Source organism: Megalobrama amblycephala, linkage group LG6 (genome assembly GCF_018812025.1).
Source record: "Megalobrama amblycephala isolate DHTTF-2021 linkage group LG6, ASM1881202v1, whole genome shotgun sequence".
Taxonomy (NCBI): Eukaryota; Metazoa; Chordata; class Actinopteri; order Cypriniformes; family Xenocyprididae; genus Megalobrama; species Megalobrama amblycephala.
Genome location: NC_063049.1, coordinates 1,535,119 through 1,554,085, shown reverse-complemented (window position 1 = coordinate 1,554,085; position 18,967 = coordinate 1,535,119). Strand labels below are relative to the sequence as shown.

The window sequence follows — 18,967 nt, the reverse complement described above, 5'->3', positions numbered from 1 at the left end:
AGTGCATTTTGAATGTAAAATTAACTGCGGTCACTTTTTCAAAATTCAAACTTTCAGCTTTACAGAAGTATTGAGAAATGTGTCCTAGTGATTGTATGACATGAACTCATTTTAAATGAGGTTTTATCAGGCCACGTACAAACTTGTGGAGGGATGTTTTAGATGTTGAGAAGCTTCATTTTAACAGTATAAAACCAGCCTGTTTTACAGCTTGAAATGACAAACTAGTATTTGTTGTCTTTCATTATCACAGTCATCAAGACTGGTTTGTAGTGCAAACTCTTCTACCGTTTACTAGTTATTTCCCTATAGCAGCTAATGAATCAGAAGTCTCGCACATTCAGAGATAAACTCCTCAGATCGGCACGGATCACATGATTGGCCTATTTTTTTGAGTCAGAACAGTGAATTCTGCCAAGTTATCTTGCATTGAACTAGATCCTATGTTTGTTTGCGCTGTTTTTCATGTGTTCTTTCTCACTGAAAAATTGTGTTTTGGTTCATTTAAAGAGTTGTGTAAATTGTGTGCACAGCCTAAATGTAATGCTTCTTGTGTCTGATTTATACAACAGCACAGCAAGTTTTGCAAAATCAAGAGTAAATGTGAGAAAAAAAATGTAATTCAGTTATAATGAACTGAATTATAAAACTGAGGATCAGTTTATTCACTCACACTGGAAGGGTTGTGATATACATGTGACAACACTTTCATCACATCATTCATGTAAAAGCAGCTGTCAGATTTCATGCATGTGACTGAACTCCATCATCATCAGGTCATTAGCAGTTTCTTGACAGATTGGGATTTACTCACTAGAGCAGGGATGAACAAGTCAAAGAGGGCCAGTTTATAAAACACACCTGAAAAATCCAACCACAGACTTCAGGATTACTAGAAAAGCTGAACTCTGAGGGACGCTCATCCTCCAGGACCGGAGCCGATTATCCCAGAACTAGATAACTACAGTGAAACATATAAAGTAAAACTCATGTCTGCTTCTTTGTTCACTCATTATGAGGACCTTTATGAAATTATGGAACGATCCAACCAGTCTAAAAAAGGCCACTGTTAAAATACAGAAACTCTCAATTTACACGTACTGTAGGAGGAAAAGTAAAACGAGAACACTTAAAAAGTGAATATAAAATATATCTTTAGGCATTTGTTTCCTCATGTTATTTTTCAAAAGAGATTTCAATAGATTAAACTTCACAAAGAAGAAAACGGGAAGCTTTATTTTAAAAGAAATCCGCAGCCATGGCTCTTTTCGTGACGGCGGGCGATGATGTGGGCGACTTCAACACGCCAGACTTCGGCGTCCTCTTGGGGTCAAAGGCCACACGGGACTGACTGGCCGGACTGACCCGCGAATTACAGGAAATCTCTGAAGGGAAAACAGGATACTCTGGATTAGACTTGAGGATACTATGGAGTTACACTGACATTCAACCTTAGTATTTCTTCAAAAACCACAATGATTTTACAGATTTATTTGACAGAAGTGCCTCTCAGCCTGAGAATCCATGCAGCACAAACTCTAATGCTGCTTACTTCATTTAATTCATTAACTAGCAGCTCATTTTCACTGTGGAACGCATACATACCCATGGTTTTATTGTTCTTGAGACCAAATGTGACCTTCTTTGTTTCAGGTTTTGAAGGCAGCAAAATCTGGAGGAAAAAACAATAAAATAAAATAAATAAAGATTAAGAGACAACTTTAGAAAGATCAAGACAAGGTAAATGCAGGGGATCTACAAGGGATGCACCGATCCGCCTTTTTTGCTTCCGATACTGATACCTGGGATTCGTTATCGGCAGATACCGATATTCAAGTAATAAGAAAAGCGCTAAATTACCTAATAAACTGTATGCCTCACTTAGGGCTGTGACGGTCGGCATGACAACCGCGCCACCGCGGTCGTGGAGTGTCACCGGCGGTAGTGTGGCGTGTATGTAATATATAATCTCAAAGGTCGCGTTAACCGAAACTTTTCCATTATTGATGGAATTTTTTTTAGCAGTGACGGAAAAAATCTGCAGCCTGTCCGTCATTTTGATAGATTACTGAGGCTGATGTAACTTGTAACTGTAATTCCCACCCCTGTCCAGTAGGTGGTGAGTGTGCTCCAGTGGCAGCAGAGCACGAGTTCAGAACAAAATGAAAACGATGCGTTTGATTACACACATCCAGTTTGTCCGTTTTATTATAATATTATAATACTTATGCTTACATAATTAAGTTTCTAATCCGTTTTGTTTTAAATGGTTTGTTTTATTTTTCTTGCTGCTGACAATAAGTTTATGGTCAACGAATGGCTTTTCTGAGGTATACGTGACATTGTTTACATTGATTGAACTGACGTGATACAGATTTCGGTAAGCTACTGCGACTTTCAACATATTTTTTGATTTTCATGTTTATTTCCTTCTGTAAAGTAGTAAAGAGGAAGAGATGATCGCGTTCACTCACGATCAAGATGAAAACTGAAAAGTGACGCAGACTTTAACTTTTTTTCATAATACTTTCTTTTCATAATATAAATAATTGCATAGCCTAGGCCTATTTGTTTATCCTATAAGTTTGTGAATAAATATGAAAATGTGGACGAAATAAGAAGCTATTAAATGTCTTATAATTAAAATATAAAAATTTAAATGATGCAGCAACATATGATAGATAGGACAGAACAAAAACAATGCTATTACCAATATTTCAATGTGCAAAAGTATTATAATATGAACAGCTCCCATACAGAGTGGCACAAATCGCTTATGCGCATCCCATGTGCAGAATGATGCATTTGAAGCATCATGGAGTCACAGCGCTCCGCAGTGAAAAGTTCAAAGATTTTCATTGTGTTGACTGTCGTAACTGAACGCGACACACAGCTTGAATGCTGAATGGAGAATGACTGACAGCCGCAGCGAAGGGAGGCATTTAGTGAACTTTAATTTAACAACTTAAATATTTATCTGTACCTCAAATTAAACTATGGAATGGCTTCAGAACACTCGGAATATAGTGCACAGAAACTTTATGGTGCTTTTTAATGTTTTTGCACAGATAAAATCAATACTGTATTAAGAGGGATGTAAGCCTATGTTTATGTAACATCCTAAACCACAAAACGACAGTTTAAAAACAACAACAACAACAAAAAAAAAAACACTATTTAAACAACACACAAGTTACACAAAAAAAAAGATGGAAATGTGAGGTTTATAATTGTGTAAGGGTATAGATAGTTAACTTATACAACAGTGAGTGTAAAAATATGGGTCGGTTTTCACATTGATCTGAACAAAAACAGCAGACACACTGAATGAACTGACAGTAGATGGCGTTTATGAAACAGCAGAAATACAGCGGTTACCCCAGTTCCATCTGTAAACTAAGCAGCTCTACGCTGAACACTACTATATGAAAAGAACATGCCATCTAACCTATTTTCGAGTTAGCACGTATGATATAAACATAAAGCAGGGCGGTTACCACCACAGACAATGAGGAAAACAACTCCCTGCCAAATATTTGGAATAGGCCAAACTGTCCCCCCAGTATTTGAAATTATTGCACTGCTCTGCTGCACTCCATTACACAGCACTCTGTATGTTGTTAGGATGACAAAAAGGTTTTAAAAGTTAAATTTTTTTAGCCTGGTCTGCCTCAGCAGTCTAACAGCGCTCGTCAATGTCAAAAAGAGTATGAATTCCAGTGCGAAGCGTCTGTTTAACAGAGCGAGGCAAGATGTAAATAGCAACATTTAACTGAATGTGGATACGTTTGCACTTCAGCACTTCAGTGAAGGCACATTTATTTAAATAGCACTTTATAAAATAGATTGCTTTAAAGCAAGCAGCTTTACAGTATTAGATATGGAAAAAAATGCAGTCATGGAATGGACTATGACTTTATGTTGTTAAATACTTTAGAAATTAAAAATAATGTGAACCTTAAAAACATACAGTACAGTCCAAAAGTTTGGAACCACTAAGATTTTTAATGTTTTTAAAAGAAGTTTCGTCTGCTCACCAAGGCTACATTTATTTAATTAAAAATACAGTAAAAAACAGTAATATTGTGAAATATTATTACAATTTAAAATAACTGTGTACTATTTAAATATATTTGACAAAGTAATTTATTCCTGTGATCAAAGCTGAATTTTCAGCATCATTACTCCAGTCTTCAGTGTCACATGATCCTTCAGAAATCATTCTAATATGCTGATTTGCTGCTCAATAAACATTTATGATTATTTTCAATGTTGAAAACAGTTGTGTACTTTTTTTTTCAGGATTCCTTGATGAATAGAAAGTTCAAAAGAACAGCATTTATCTGAAATACAAAGCTTCTGTAGCATTACACACTACCGTTCAAAAGTTTGGGGTCAGTAAGAATTTTTATTTTTATTTTTTTGAAAAGAAATTAAAGAAATGAATACTTTTATTCAGCAAGGATGCATTAAATCAATCAAAAGTGGCAGTAAAGACATTTATAATGTTACAAAAGATTAGATTTCAGATAAACACTGTTCTTTTGAACTTTCTATTCATCAAATAATCCTGAAAAAAAATATTGTACACATTAAATGTTTCTTGAGCAGCAGATCAGCATATTACAATGATTTCTGAAGGATCATGTGACACTGAAGACTGGAGTAATGATGCTGAAAATTCAGCTTTGATCACAGGAATAAATTACTTTGTCAAATATATTTAAATAGTACACAGTTATTTTAAATTGTAATAATATTTCACAATATTACTGTTTTTTACTGTATTTTTAATGAAATAAATGTAGCCTTGGTGAGCAGACAAAACTTATTTTAAAAACATTAAAAATCTTAGTGGTTCCAAACTTTTGGACTGTACTGTACACCTAAAGAATCCTGCAGTCACTTTACTATTTTCCCTTTACTTAAGAGTGCACAAAACAGTGATATAAATACAAATTATAAATAAAATAGAAAAGTTTGTGTCAGGTTTTAAGCATATGGTGGTGTGTTCTTTATGACAGTTTTTTTTTCTAAAATTAGATTCTCTTTCTAAAAAACTAGAAATATCACAATATATCATATCGTAACCCCTGTATCGTGATACGTGTCGTATCTGCAGATTGTTGGCAATACACAGCCCTACATTTGAAGTTTAATAATCGCATTAAGTCATACCGCAATTTCTGGTTTTCCGTCCCCAAATTTAAGATCTTGTTATTACGACTTTCCTATAGCATTTAAGATATTTTTCTACATTTTATGGACCCGTGGGGAATGTTTGTTTCCTGACTCCAGCTCTCTCAGTCGGAGGATATCGGTCAGCAGTGTGCATGTGAGCAGGAAGTGACGGTCTGTACCTTCTTACTGAGCTTGCGTGTGTTGCGGCCTGCAGCTTTACAGAAGATGGGTGCGGGAGCTTTCTTCTGACGGAGCACAAACTGCTTCTGCTTCATCTCATTTTCAGCGTTGACAGGAAGCGACGCTCCTTCAGCCTAACGAGAGAGAAGGTAAGCGTTCAGTGACTCTGATGGTTTAACAGGGCACACGTGTCTGAGCCTGACAGACTTACACTGAGGACTTTCGGTCTCTTGACGCTCGTCTTGCCGGCGTGTCCATTCACCTTCACCTTCTTCGGTTTGATCTGGTCAGCGGACACTTCTGATTTCTGCTTCCTCTTCTTCTTCGCTCTCATGTTCCCAGTCGTTGGTTCTGTAGGGCCATCTGGCTGCTCTTCAGTGTGAACGCTCTCAACCTCCTGATGAGCTTCTCCATTGGTGTTTGGTTCTGAAACATCTACAGCTGTGTCCTTCTGTTTCTTCTTCTTCATCAGTGTTTTTCTCGAGGCTTTAGAGGAGCCCGTCTCCTGTGAATCCTGCTGTTCTGCGTTTTTTCCCGCGCTCCTCTTCTCTGACGGAGTGACCGCTGACGGCTCCTCCGCGCTGGCTGAGGTAGAGCATGTTAGCGCAGAAACTTCTGCTTGTCTGTCATGCTCCTTTTCTCCTTCACTGACGTCTTTCGCCTTTTTCAGCAGTTTTTTCTTTTTCTTCAGGGGAGCAGAAGTAACGACCTCAGCTGATGTAGAGGTGATTCCCATCTCAGAGTCGCCAGCTGCTGATGAGTCTTCACAAGTCTTCTTCCTCCGCTTCTTCTTTAGCAGTTTAAGGCCAAGACCATTCTGTTGTTCGTCAGGCTTGTTTTCAGACTCGGCTGTCTCCGAGTCCTGCGTCTCTCCTCTGACCTCTGAAGGGTTCGAGGGCTCAACAGGTGTTTGTGCATCTGTCTGCTGATCCGTCTCTCCCTCAACACTCTTCAAACTTCGGTTCTTTCTCTTTTTCTTCTTCCCTTTCTTGTTTTTTTGTTTTGTGTCCTCGAATGTGTCAGCGTCAGCTGCTGTCTCCGACTGACCTGTGGGAAACTGACACTTCAGAAACGAATAAATACTGCAGTAATTAAATAATTAACATGTACTTGCTATGGGTTTAGGATTAGTTGCTTGTAATTATGCAAAATTTCTGTTTTTACAATATTAAGCATATGTAACATGGACACTTTATTATGAGTGTAATCCAAACTAAACCAAACTCACAATGTTTTTTTTATCTTGACAATTTTGTCAACCCAATACCTCCTATATAAAAATATTACCATTATTTCTATAATTAGCCACACTGCTCAGTTGATATCAACATTGGCTCATTTAACCCTTAATCAGCTCTTTCCTTAATTTTTACAAAGTGTTCCCTTCATCTCAGGGGCATGAAACACTGTGACTTTTCCTAAATAATCTATCTAAACATGCACAAAAAAATCACAGTTTTTTTTAATTAATTAAAAAACAATTTTTCATAAGCCAATTTATGACATGGTTAAGTAATTGTGCAGAAAAATACAAAATATCCACAAAACCACAGCATAAATGCATAGATGAGAAGTACATAAAAAAAAAAAAGATGTAGTTTATCATATATAAAAATGTACATTTCTTTATGCAATCGCTCTGTAAATGTTTAGGGTCAATCTGACCCCAAATGACTAAAACGTCGGTACAATTAAGATGTGCTTAAGGGTTAATAAATAAATAAATAAATAAATAAATAAATAAAAATCCATTATAAGATGACCACTAAACAAAAGACAAACCTTTGGATTTCTTCAGCGACTCCTGTTCTTTCTGGCCTTTATTTGTTTGTTTCTTTCTCTTTTTTCTCCGTCTGCTGTCGTCAAAGTCATCTTCATCAGTGGACACTTCCTCCACTTCATCCTGAGGGAACGCGCCTAAACAAAGACGCCACAGAAAACAATGATGACAGTGCCAGAAAGACTAATCATTTCACTAAAGGTTTTGTGATATTAAAAGAGTTTACCTTCGCTCAAGTCTCGGAAACTTCATCCCACGGGGAAAGAGATTAAAAGAAAGATTTTAAAACAAAACTGACCACTTTTACTTATGTCCATTGCTTTTTTATGTCAACATGATTCTCTGTTCCAACGTTAAACAACACAATGATAGAAAAAAATCACTACTTACGTTTTGACAAACTTGTAAATCTTGGACCGGTTAAAGCTGGGTATATTTGAGTGACTGGCCTGCTCAAAAAGCCTGTCAGCTATTGCACCATAGTCAAACTGTACAAGAACAAACAATTATTTACATTAACAACCAGAAAACCTCTGAGAGCAATTCAAGAGTGTTCATCTCTAAAGACAGCACAGACAAACACACACAGGTCACAAGTTACTGATCATCCATTCATTACTGAATCATAGTGTTCAACTCCGCTACCATGAGTGTACAAGACAATTACACCAAATCTATGTGCCTCTTGTCCTTTAATTGGGTTTCACCACTTTCACCATGATATACAATTAAATATATTCCTTCCTCGAGAAAAGACTGCGAAACACACCTGAAGAACTGGTCCACATGCATCATCTGCATCATCTTTACTATCCACGTCGTCTGGAAGTGAGGTGATATCTTCATCACAGTGCTCCTCAGATTCTGACAACAACAAAAACAAAACATTTCAATCAAATCACATGACAATCAATTTGAATATATATTTTTTTACTTATTATTTTTCCCAGAATGCACCCCGAGGCCATCAAGATGACACTGTAACGACTTTCATGTGTGTTTAAGTGTAAAGGGTTAAAACTCAAGTTAAATGATTCAACTAAGAAACTGAAAAATGAAGAGATCTGACTAGCATTGGCCTTGTTCAGATCCTACTCGTTTGACTGTCACTTAGGGCTGGGTATCATTCAAAAATTTTCGATACCGAGACGATACCGATACCTTGACTTCGATACCGATACCTAAACGATACCAATTTTATAAAATCTGTTTAAACAAGATTACATAACCTCAAAAAAATCTTTGGTTTTATATTTTAACTTTGTTGACTTTTTTCAGACTCAAAGACTCATCTCCTGAGCCACTGCGGGGAATAAAAAAAGCACAAATGAACAAAATTTACCCAACACAATAAATCAGTGCAAATAGTTTTAATAAAGTTTAGTTTTCAATGCAAAAATTCAGTATGCGAGGCTCTTTTTAAATCACTCAGCAATTGTTCTTCTTCAAAAAATTAATTATTATTAACAAGATCAAAGCGGAAGTAAGAGTGATGCACGTTCTTTGCGTCTTACTGTAAAATGAGAGTTCTGTGTCTTTATTAAAATCAACACATTAATGATTCATCTCTCATCCACCCGCAATTAATTTGAATGTTATTTTTTTATTACTTGGCCCAACCCGCAGATTATCCACAGTATCAGGAGGACGCTGATACCCCTTTTTCAGCAGAATTGTTCGCGTTCTGGAGCCTGTGCTTGTGGAGGCGAACGAGCCTGTCACGAACCGGTCGCGTGTTTCCATAGACTTGAGGAACGAACGCTGTAAAGCTGCCGTGTGTTGTACCGGTCCATAACTAGTCTAAAAAACATTGCGCGTTCCACTGTTTCTGCAGGCAGTGCGACACTTTTGTTTTCTGTTAACAGTATCTGTAGTGAACCGGCTGCTCACATAAACAGCCGTTTCTCACCCGTCCATTCGGAGATAAACTGAAAACGAAACCGTTGATTGACTCGCCCTCTCGCACATAGGGTCTCTCTCGCGCGTATAGTTTTATATATTTAGATATAAATAACAATGTAGCGCAACGTTACTTGCTCCTCAACGAGACAGCGAAAGCATTTCTCCGCCCCTCTCCCCGGCTCCATTCTGAGGTACCGAAATTTGGTACCGAATGACAAGACACTTTTCGATACTCGATAGTATCGAGGCAGTTCGATCGGTACCTAAAAAGTATCGAGTTCGGTACCCAGCCCTACTGTCACTATTAGTTAATTGTAAATGAAAAACTGAAATCTAACAAAAACAAAGTATGGAGTGCCTCAAGTTTCTGTCTTAGGTCCTCTCTTGTTCTCCTTCTATAGGCTTCCCATAAACCTGCCATACTATGTACAGTCTTTTGAATCTTTTAAAATCATTTCTTGACAGATTGTTTGATGTCTTCAAGGCAAGACAGACTGTGTGAACACAGACATGTACGATAAATTGTATCGTTTGATAAAACAGCGCAAAAATCTAATTTTAGATGTTTGCTAAGATCTTTCTATTATCTATTGAATCCCACAATAATATTTAAAACAATTTTTGCTGCGGTATCAACCACCATGATCCTGTGCACCTTCAGTCTTCTTTTTCGAGCTGGATTCAGTCTTCAGCTCTTCGTTGCCCTGTTGGTCTTCAGATCCGTCACTAGTGTCCGGTTCTTCTCCGTCACCCTGACGAATCTCTCGGAGCAGATCCTCGATGGCGAAGGGAACCTGATCGACAATGGTGTTGAAGACATTGCTGCCGATGGCCTTCAGCAGGACCCGACTGAAGAGCAGACGTGAGAAAGACAAATGATCATCAAGCTTCATATCACAGCGGTGTATAGATCAAGTGATGAGGGACTGAAGGTCGTACTCTTTGGTCTTGGCCATGGCCTTGCAGAAAGGCTCAATGAAGGTCAGGTTCTGCTCTGCAGTCAGCTGGAGGAGAAAATGTGAGATCAGACACATTTATACTCAAATTTGAGAGTAATAAAAAGTGTTTAAACTGTTTTTGTGTCTCTTTAATGTGTGGTGTGACAGATCGCTGTAGTTAAAGCGATCATCTCTTCCTCTTTACTACTAGTTACAGCAGCAAATAAACATGAATGAACATCAGAAGGAATGATGAAGATACAGAACAACTTCCTGAAATGGATCGGCTCTGACCGGTGAAGACTTTGATTAAAGCGCTTCATTCATATGGATTAGTTTTACCATCTCTTTATGAACTTTAAAGCTTGAAAATTTTGTTAAATGGACTTTATTTGTGGGTTTAAAACATCATAAGGGAGACTAAATGATGATGATAATGTTCAGATGAAGAGGGTTACATGCATTTCAACTACAAATGGATATGAACACTAATTAAAGATTTGAAAACTAATTCAAATCACATGCGACAAATTGAGAAGATGATTTTCACCTGCGTGGCGCCGACACGGGCCAGTTCAGTGGTGTAGAGCTCCAGCACATGGAGAAAGAGTCCGGCCGGAGCGGCGCTGGAGCTCTGCAGGAGCTGAGCCGAGAAGATCTGCAGGAACTCACTCACCACACTGAACACACACACACACACACACACGAGGAGTGAAAATATACCGTTTCCAGGTCAAGTTCTTCAGCTTTATGTCATTATGGGGTTGAGAAAGTAGACAGATGTAAACTCACAATATCAGAATAATAATAATCTAAAAGCATGTCTAATCAGTTTAAATCATAAAACTAACAACTTAATTCATTACCTTTTAACACAATAAAATGAAAAATACATATACAGCATGCAAATTTACACAGCAGTCTTTAAAATGGCCATAACAGCGGCATGATTCTGGAGATTTGATTCTCCTACGATTCATAACAGACAACTAAACAAACTAACATGTGATTTACTAGAGGTCTGGATAAATGTTAATTGCTGCAGTCTATTTAAAAAAAAAAATAAATTTGAATTTTTTTTGACTCACTTCACTTGTTTCATGAGGTGTGTTGGACTTGAAGCGTCATTACTGGATGAATCAGTGTTTTGAACGAATGATTCAATGACAAATACATTTTTAAGTCACGTGTCGCTACCTACTGGTGTAATGATGTAATGATACAATCTTTATCTGAAGCATCAAGTTACTATCAAAAGGTGATTTGCTACTGTAGACATCAGTGTTTATATCTGAACTATGAACTTTTATATCACAGTACTTCTGAAGACAGAAATAATGATACTGTGTGGCTGAACAGACTTTGTGTGAACAGCGGTTTCATATCTATACATGACAACTGCTCTCTCTGTCTGAATGTTCGCTGTGATCGCACCTGTTTAACAGACAGAGCCGAATCGCTGTCATTTAGGAATAAGATTGTGTGGGTTTGATCTTTTAACAATTATTCATACAGCTCTTGTCATCATTTGATTATCAATTATTGCTGACATTATCGAGTATGTTCCTCTTTACAAAAACCAAACACAAACACACCCATTGAGTGCATGCGTACGCTACGTGACGAGTCTAGTAGTTTAGACTAGAGCATGTGCATATTCAGAGTGTACGCGTTCACTGCGTGATTTTGTCTGTTAAAATGCCTTTAGAATTCAAGATAAGGGGCAAAAAAGCCCCTGTATGTCTTTTACATTTATATCATTTAATATAGTTAACCAATATTACACAAAGAGTGGCATTTTTATCCAAATATAAGCATTATTACAAATGTGATCTTGGTTATTAAACTGTACGTTGCATAAAATCAAGAAGTTTATATTAACTGACTTACATTTTAGACACCATATCGCTCGCCAATGAAAATAGTCCACAGAATTGTTTTGCGTCTCTGAATGAATAAGCCGTTTGAATGAATCGGTTGAATCTCAACGACTCACTCATTTACAGTGATTCGCTGCCACCTACTGGCGGGTTTAATTTCACTGTTAAAGTATCTTTCCATTTTTTTTATATACTTTTCAAATAATAGTATTTAAAGGATTAGTTCACTTTCAAATTAAAATTTCCTGATAATTTACTCACCCCCATGTCATCCCAGATGTTCATGTCTTTCTTTCTTCAGTGGTAAAGAAATGAAGGTTTTTGAGGAAAACATTCCAGGATTTTTCTCCATATAGTGGACTTCACTGGGGTTCAACGGGTTGAAGGTCCAAATGTCAGTTTCAGTGCAGCTTCAAAGAGCTCTACATGATCCCAGACGAGGAATAAGAGTCTTATCTAGAGAAACCATCACTAATTTTCTCAAAAAAAAAAAAAAAAAAAAAATATTATATATATATATATATATATATATATATATATATATATATATATATATATATATATATATATATATATATATATATTATAAAAAATAAATAAAATAAATAAATTATATAAGTTTTAACCATAAATGCTCATCTTGATCTAGCTCTCTTCTTCTTCTTCTCTATTTGAATTCCAGCAGTATAGACACTGCTAAGTGTATTACTGCCCTCCACAGGTCAAAGTTTGAACTAAATGTTATATACTTGCACTAGCATATTGTACATGACAATTTAGTTCAAACTTTGGCCTGTGGAGGGCAGTAATACACTTAGCAGTGTCTATACTGCTGGAATTCAAATAGAGAAGAAGAAGAAGAGAGCTAGTTCTAGATAAGCATTTGTGGTTAAAACTTATAAATTTTAAAAATAAATTTAGAAAATGAGTGGTTTCTCTAGATAAGTCTGGGATCACTGTAAACTGTAATTTTGACCTTCAACCGTTTGGAGTCCAGTGAAGTCCACTATATGGAGAAAAATCCTGGAATGTTTTCATCAAAACCTTCATTTCTTTTCCACTGAAGAAAGAAAGACAAGAACATCTTGGATGACATGGAGGAGAGTAAATTATCAGGAAAATTTTAATTAGAAAGTGAACTAATCCTTTAACATATCAAAAACAATGAAAATAATAACTAATAACTAATATTTTAGGGTCCCATTTTCTTTTCTTTATTAATTTTGTTGTTGGGCCAGTGATAATTTTGGCAGATCAAGTAAATTTGAACCCAACCGGGCCAGCAGAAATCATCTGTAGCGCTGAGCCTTATGGGAATGACTGAAGGCTGTTGCATTTGAAGTCTTTGAAGAGCCTCAGGTTTTGCTGTTATAAAATTGTATTGTTGTTATTTATTAACACAGATAGGGTATGCCACGTATGTAATCTGATCAATGTTAATGTGAATAAACGCTTAAACTAAAATGTTTATCATATATAGCGGCCGATCATGTCTCATTGGTAGGCTTGGATTGAACGGCTCGCTCTGAGTAACACTAATGGAGAAGTTTTCCAAAACACATGTCATACTAAAGTAAATTACACTTAAGCTGCTTTATGCAATGGAGTACAGACTTCCTTTTACTGCAGAAAAACAAAAGCATGCAAGACTATAGAGGCATACAGCTCTCTTGTTAGTGGTGGCGTATTTAAGTTTGAGTGGTCACTGCACACACAGGCATTATCCAACGGCTCCTCCCGACCGCAGACGTTTGTCAGTCAATTTCTTAAATTTTTCCTCCTGATGAACAACTACTTTTGGAAGGCTACACAATAAAAGCTCCGTGTGGTTTCTCGGTTTGATCGATTAGAGCAACCATAAGTTATGCAAAATATTGCCATTTCATAGTGCTTCCCTGTGGAGAAAAAACACATCTGCATTTCACTACACCGCGTGACGTCATGTTAAACACCCGCACAGGAAAATCAGTTACCTGGACTCCCAGCTCCGCCTCTTCAGCATCTCAAACACTTCTCTGAAAACGAAGCGGACGAGCTAACATGGAGGAAGAACACAGATGTTATTTACACTGCTTAAATGTGGAAAATGGCACAAATACTGCAGCACATTGAGCCTGACCTGGTAGAACTTGTCCATTCGGAGCCGGTCGATGCCGTTCCACTCCCTCTTCATGGTCTGAAGAAACGTCTTGAAGTACAGGAGCTCTGCGGTCGAACGAGAGGAGAGCAGAATCCGTGAACACCAGAAAACCGAACATGAGCGTCACACAAACACTGACAGTAAGGACTGCCGACGGCCCGGGGTCAGTGTGAAGGACGCTCGGGACAGCAGACGGAGCGGTCACTCGCCCGATCGGGCCAGTGCTTTAGGGTGTGCGTTATATATCGTCTATGATATCGTAATTGTTGATTTAACGATCTGATATTATCGAGTATGTCCCTCGCTTTATAAAAACCAAACTAAAACACACACATTGAGTGCACAGTGATGTAGTCTAGTAGGTTAGACTAGTGCATAAATCACTGCGTGATTTAGTCTATTAAAATGCATTTAGAATGCATCAGAATTCAAGATAAGGTGCAAAAATAAATTATCCACAGACTGTCACGATGTAGACATGGCATTAGTTAAAAAAGTCATAAATAATATATCTAAACCTCTAACTTATATCTGTAACTTGTCATTTCAAACTGGCTGTGTCCCAAGTAAAATGAAAATCGCAAAAGTTATACCATTATATAAAAACGACAACAAACATAATCTCACAAATTACAGACCAATTTCCTTGCTGCCTCAGTTTTCAAAAATTCTAGAAAAGCTTTTTAATTCTCGTTTAGAAAAATTCATCGATAAATATCAAATAATTAATGACGGTCAATATGGTTTTAGAACAAAACGAACTACCTCGATGGCAATAATTGAGGCAACGGAGGAAATTACAAATGCATTGGATAGAAAAGAACATACAGTGGGTATATTTATGGACCTCAAAAAAGCTTTTGATACAATAAATCATTCAATCCTAATTAATAAACTAGAACATTATGGTATTAGAGGGGTAGCTGGAAATTGGTTAAAAAGTTATTTATCAGAAAGAGTCCAATATGTACAAATGGGACAGATTATATCTAGGAATCTTGACGTTGCTTGTGGTGTTCCTCAGGGGTCAGTGTTGGGACCCAGACTGTTCAACTTGTATATTAACGATATATTTAATGTATCTACAATATTAAAACTTATATTGTTTGCAGATGATACAAATATTTTTTATAGTAGTAATAATTACAATGAACTTATAAATACTGTAAATGGTGAATTAAGTCAAATAAAAAAAATGGTTGGATAGTAATAAGTTATCGTTAAATTTAAATAAGACTAAAGTAATGACATTTGGAAGTTGCAAAAATGTTTCAGAATTACAAATAAAGATAGACGGTGTCCAAATTGAAAATGTAAATGAGGCGTAATAATGGATAATAAATTATCATGGAAAGCCCACATCAGACATACAAGAACAAAAATTTCCAAAACCCTCTCAATTATTAATAAAGTTAAACAATTCCTTGATCATAATACTCTCCGCACATTATACTGCTCCTTGGTACTCCCCTACTTCACCTATTGTGTTGAAGTGTGGGGAAACAATTATCAAGGCTCAATATATCCACTAGTTATACTACAAAAGCGAGCAGTAAGGATCATACATAAGGCTGATTTTTTAGAACATAGTAATATTTTATTTTTTCAATCTAAACTGTTAAAAATCCATGACCTTATAAAATATTATACAATACAAATTTTATTCAAAGCATTCAATATGTTGTTACCAAGTAACTTACAAAAGTATTTTACTGTCAGAGAGAGAGCTTATAGTCTGAGAGGTTACGGAAATTTTATATTACCGAAGGTTAGAACCGCCCGAAAGAGTTTTTGTGTGTCTGTATGTGGGGTGAAAATGTGGAATGGTCTGGATCTCCAACACAAGCAATGTCCAAATATTCACAGATTTAAGTCGCTTTATAAACAGTTGGTCTGGTCACAATACAGGGATGGTGGGGTCTAAATGGCCTCATGTGATAGTCTAGTCATGGATCTTATCTTACCATTGTTGGTATGTGATGGTGTTGTAATATGTATGTATGTACTACAATCTCTAAGATAAATAATTATTTATTGTCTTAGTATAGTCATGGATCTTACCATTGTTGGTATGTGATGGTGTTGCAATATGTATGGATAGATTACAATCTTTAAGATAATGAATTATTTTTGTTTTGTGGTTATATTTGTTGTGTGTGTGCATGCGTAGGTATGCATACATATAGTGAAAATTACTCTCAATTTATTATTTTTTATTTTTATTTTCTTTGGAGTTTGGTGACTACTTGGTTTGATGAAAGTTGTCTTTAAGGAAGCGGTTATGCTTGCGTGACATGTTTTTGTATGAGAGATGGGGGTGGGATTAAATAAGTTTTCTTCTTCCCACTCCTTTTCGAGCTGATGTGATATAAATTATTTGTTGACATGATCGGAGAGACATGTACCATGTCTTTGGACGTATGTAAATTTGTTTTATTGATGTATTTTGTTTTTTTGTTTGATTGCTCGAAATGAATAAATAAAGAAAGAAGAAGAAAGAAAAATGCCCCTGTATATATTTCATATTTATATAATTTATTATAGTTAAACAATATTACACAAAGAGCGCCGTTTTTCTCCAAATATTAGCATGATTACAAATGTAATATTGATTTTATTTAGTGTACAGTTTAATGAACAAGAACTTAATATAAAGTGACTTACATTTTAGACACCAAATCGTCTGTTTCGCTGTATTTCGCCAACGAAAATGGTTTCAAAGTCCACAGAATTGTTTTGCGTCTCTGAGCAACACTTCCGCTTGAATGAATCGGTTGAATCTCAATGATTCGCTCATTAACAGTGATTCGCTGCCACCTACTGGCGGGTTTAATTTCACATTTAAAGTGTCTTTTCATTTGTTTTTTCAACAGTATTTTAACGTTTTATATTTTCAACATTTCAAAACATCATTTATGCATCTGTGACTGCTCTCGACTGACTAACATTAAAAAAGTTTTATCTATTCTATAGTTATATAGTTATAGATATTACAATTTCTGTACCTGAAAATCTCCTGTTCAAACCTACATGGAAAACTCGAAAAGCACCGTTTGTTTCATTTATGTTTGTTCTGTTGTATTTATTTGTGCTATTACTCGTAATTTGATTATTTGTTACTATTTTTATTACTTAAAATTGTATTACTTCATATTACTTAAAAGTTTATTATTTAAAATTTAAGTGAGTTAATCTAGTAGCTTTTGGTGTCATAACTCTATTTATTAAGGTTACATGTATCAAAAACAATAACTAGACTTATTTTATAGGCCCATTTTCTTTTCTTTTACTTAATTTTTTGATGTGGGGCCAGCAAAAATGTTGGCGGGGCAAGTAAAATCCTCAGTGTTGAGCGCTGTATATATGAGCTGATGACACACACATCTGAATCAGTTCGTGTCATAAATTATTAGAGTACGGCAAGAGTCTCTGTCAGAGAAGACACTTTATTATCGGTTCCTCTGACATCTCTGGAGGCGCTCTATCATCATGTGTCACGTCTACATCTGTTTCCACAGCTCTGTGTGATCTTTCTGCATTAATGAAGTCACAGTATTGTTAAGCAGACACTTAAACTTCAGACTTCATGGTTGTAAGAATGATCCAGACTCACGGCTGTCGGCGGTCTGAAAGCTGTGGAGGAGCCTGGAGATCTTCGTCGACAGTTCCTCCTGAAATCCCAAAACATGAGGAGGTTATGATGAGCAGTGTGTGAGTGAGAGTGTGTGTGTCCATCATCATCATCATCATCTTCCTCTTCCTCCTCACCTGCAGCAGTGGCATGTCCTGCATCCACATACAGTAGAACAGACCCTTCCAGATCTTCAGCAGCTCATCCTCTCCAAAACCACCTGAAACCAGATCAGACCCGCTCACTATCTGAACCACACTGCCTAGTGCACTTCACATGCTGTTTACATCCCCTGAAGTGCTGAAAGAGCACACTATATACTGTTCGGAGTCTGTGACACAGCTCTGGTGAAGTTAATCAGTGTAATCATCACTCACCCTCCTCTCTGCCAGAGCGCGCACGGATGTACTTCCGCAGCTTCAGTAAGGCTTTACTCCTCACGGGCTTCTCGTTGGACGCGAGCTTTATTGCAAAGATGATTTCTGGTTTTTGTGTCGATTCCATCTCTGCTGATCTTCACGTGCTGTTCACCCTCACACGCGACGCGTCAGCTCCTACATGCGCTGCTCCTCGTGCCCGGCCGGCGCGCGCTGATGACGCCACGGAGGGGCGGCGCAGGTCTCGCGAACGCCACTGGATGGCAGCACGAGCACAGTTCCTGGCTGCGTCCGAAACCGCCTACTCAATGAGTAGGTACTGATGCTGCGCCCTAAAAGTATGTAACTTACTCTTTCTGTGAACAAAAAGTACTTACTTTTGAGTGTGTAGCAAAAGAGTAGACAAGCTTTACACCTGACTGTGTCGCCAACTGAGATTGAAATCTGCTATTTCTCAATATTTCAGTGATCAGTTAAAAATGCTTATCAATTGTTTCAGTATTTGTTTTATATTTGTTTCCAGTACTTCTGTTGTTGCAAAAGTATAGGTTTTATCCTATATTTAATGATTGGAACATTGGATCTTCATTTCTGACTTGCCGTGTTTAAGCATTTGCAAATAAGATGAGAAAGATCCATGATTTTGGTTTGGAGTAAGCTTATATGAAAAGAAAATTTAAGCATTTTAGAAACGTGTTAATTGACTGCATTTTGTGTGAAAAAACGACTTGAATTGTGTTAATGGTGTGGCCACAACTGACGGACTTCGGTAAAGTTGGTTTTATATTCGCACATTCGGACTTCTGATAAATTCAGACTTTCCAATAAATGTGCAATAAATTAATGTTTGCGAATTTTAAGCAGCGACATGATATTGACAACCAACGATTGTCAACTTACAACATTTTTCACAGTCGATCAAAATAGGCAAGTATTGTTTTAATGGCATATTTACTTG

The 18,967-nt window shown here is 36.8% G+C and overlaps 1 protein-coding gene across 3 annotated transcripts; it reads right to left on the bottom strand.

Moving 5' to 3' along the window:
* Positions 1 to 637: 637 nt before the first annotated feature.
* On the bottom strand, positions 638 to 18,251 carry rrp1 (ribosomal RNA processing 1). 3 transcript variants are annotated; one of them, XM_048192565.1, is made up of 16 exons: positions 18,010 to 18,251; positions 17,770 to 17,852; positions 17,615 to 17,672; positions 13,981 to 14,066; positions 13,835 to 13,896; positions 10,532 to 10,661; positions 9,983 to 10,047; positions 9,699 to 9,892; positions 7,911 to 8,005; positions 7,532 to 7,629; positions 7,368 to 7,387; positions 7,144 to 7,278; positions 5,573 to 6,408; positions 5,361 to 5,495; positions 1,606 to 1,672; positions 638 to 1,385 (listed from the first exon to the last, which is right to left on the bottom strand). In XM_048192565.1, the coding sequence occupies exons 1-16, from the start codon at positions 18,134 to 18,136 to the stop codon at positions 1,240 to 1,242; spliced, it is 2,337 nt and encodes a 778-aa protein (XP_048048522.1). In that variant the 5' UTR covers positions 18,137 to 18,251; the 3' UTR covers positions 638 to 1,239. The 3 variants fall into 3 exon arrangements, with proteins under 3 accessions (XP_048048522.1, XP_048048524.1, XP_048048521.1); XM_048192567.1 differs by having other exon boundaries at positions 7,911 to 8,006; positions 9,709 to 9,892; XM_048192564.1 differs by having other exon boundaries at positions 9,684 to 9,892; positions 18,010 to 18,250.
* Between the last annotated feature and the right edge of the window lie 716 nt (positions 18,252 to 18,967).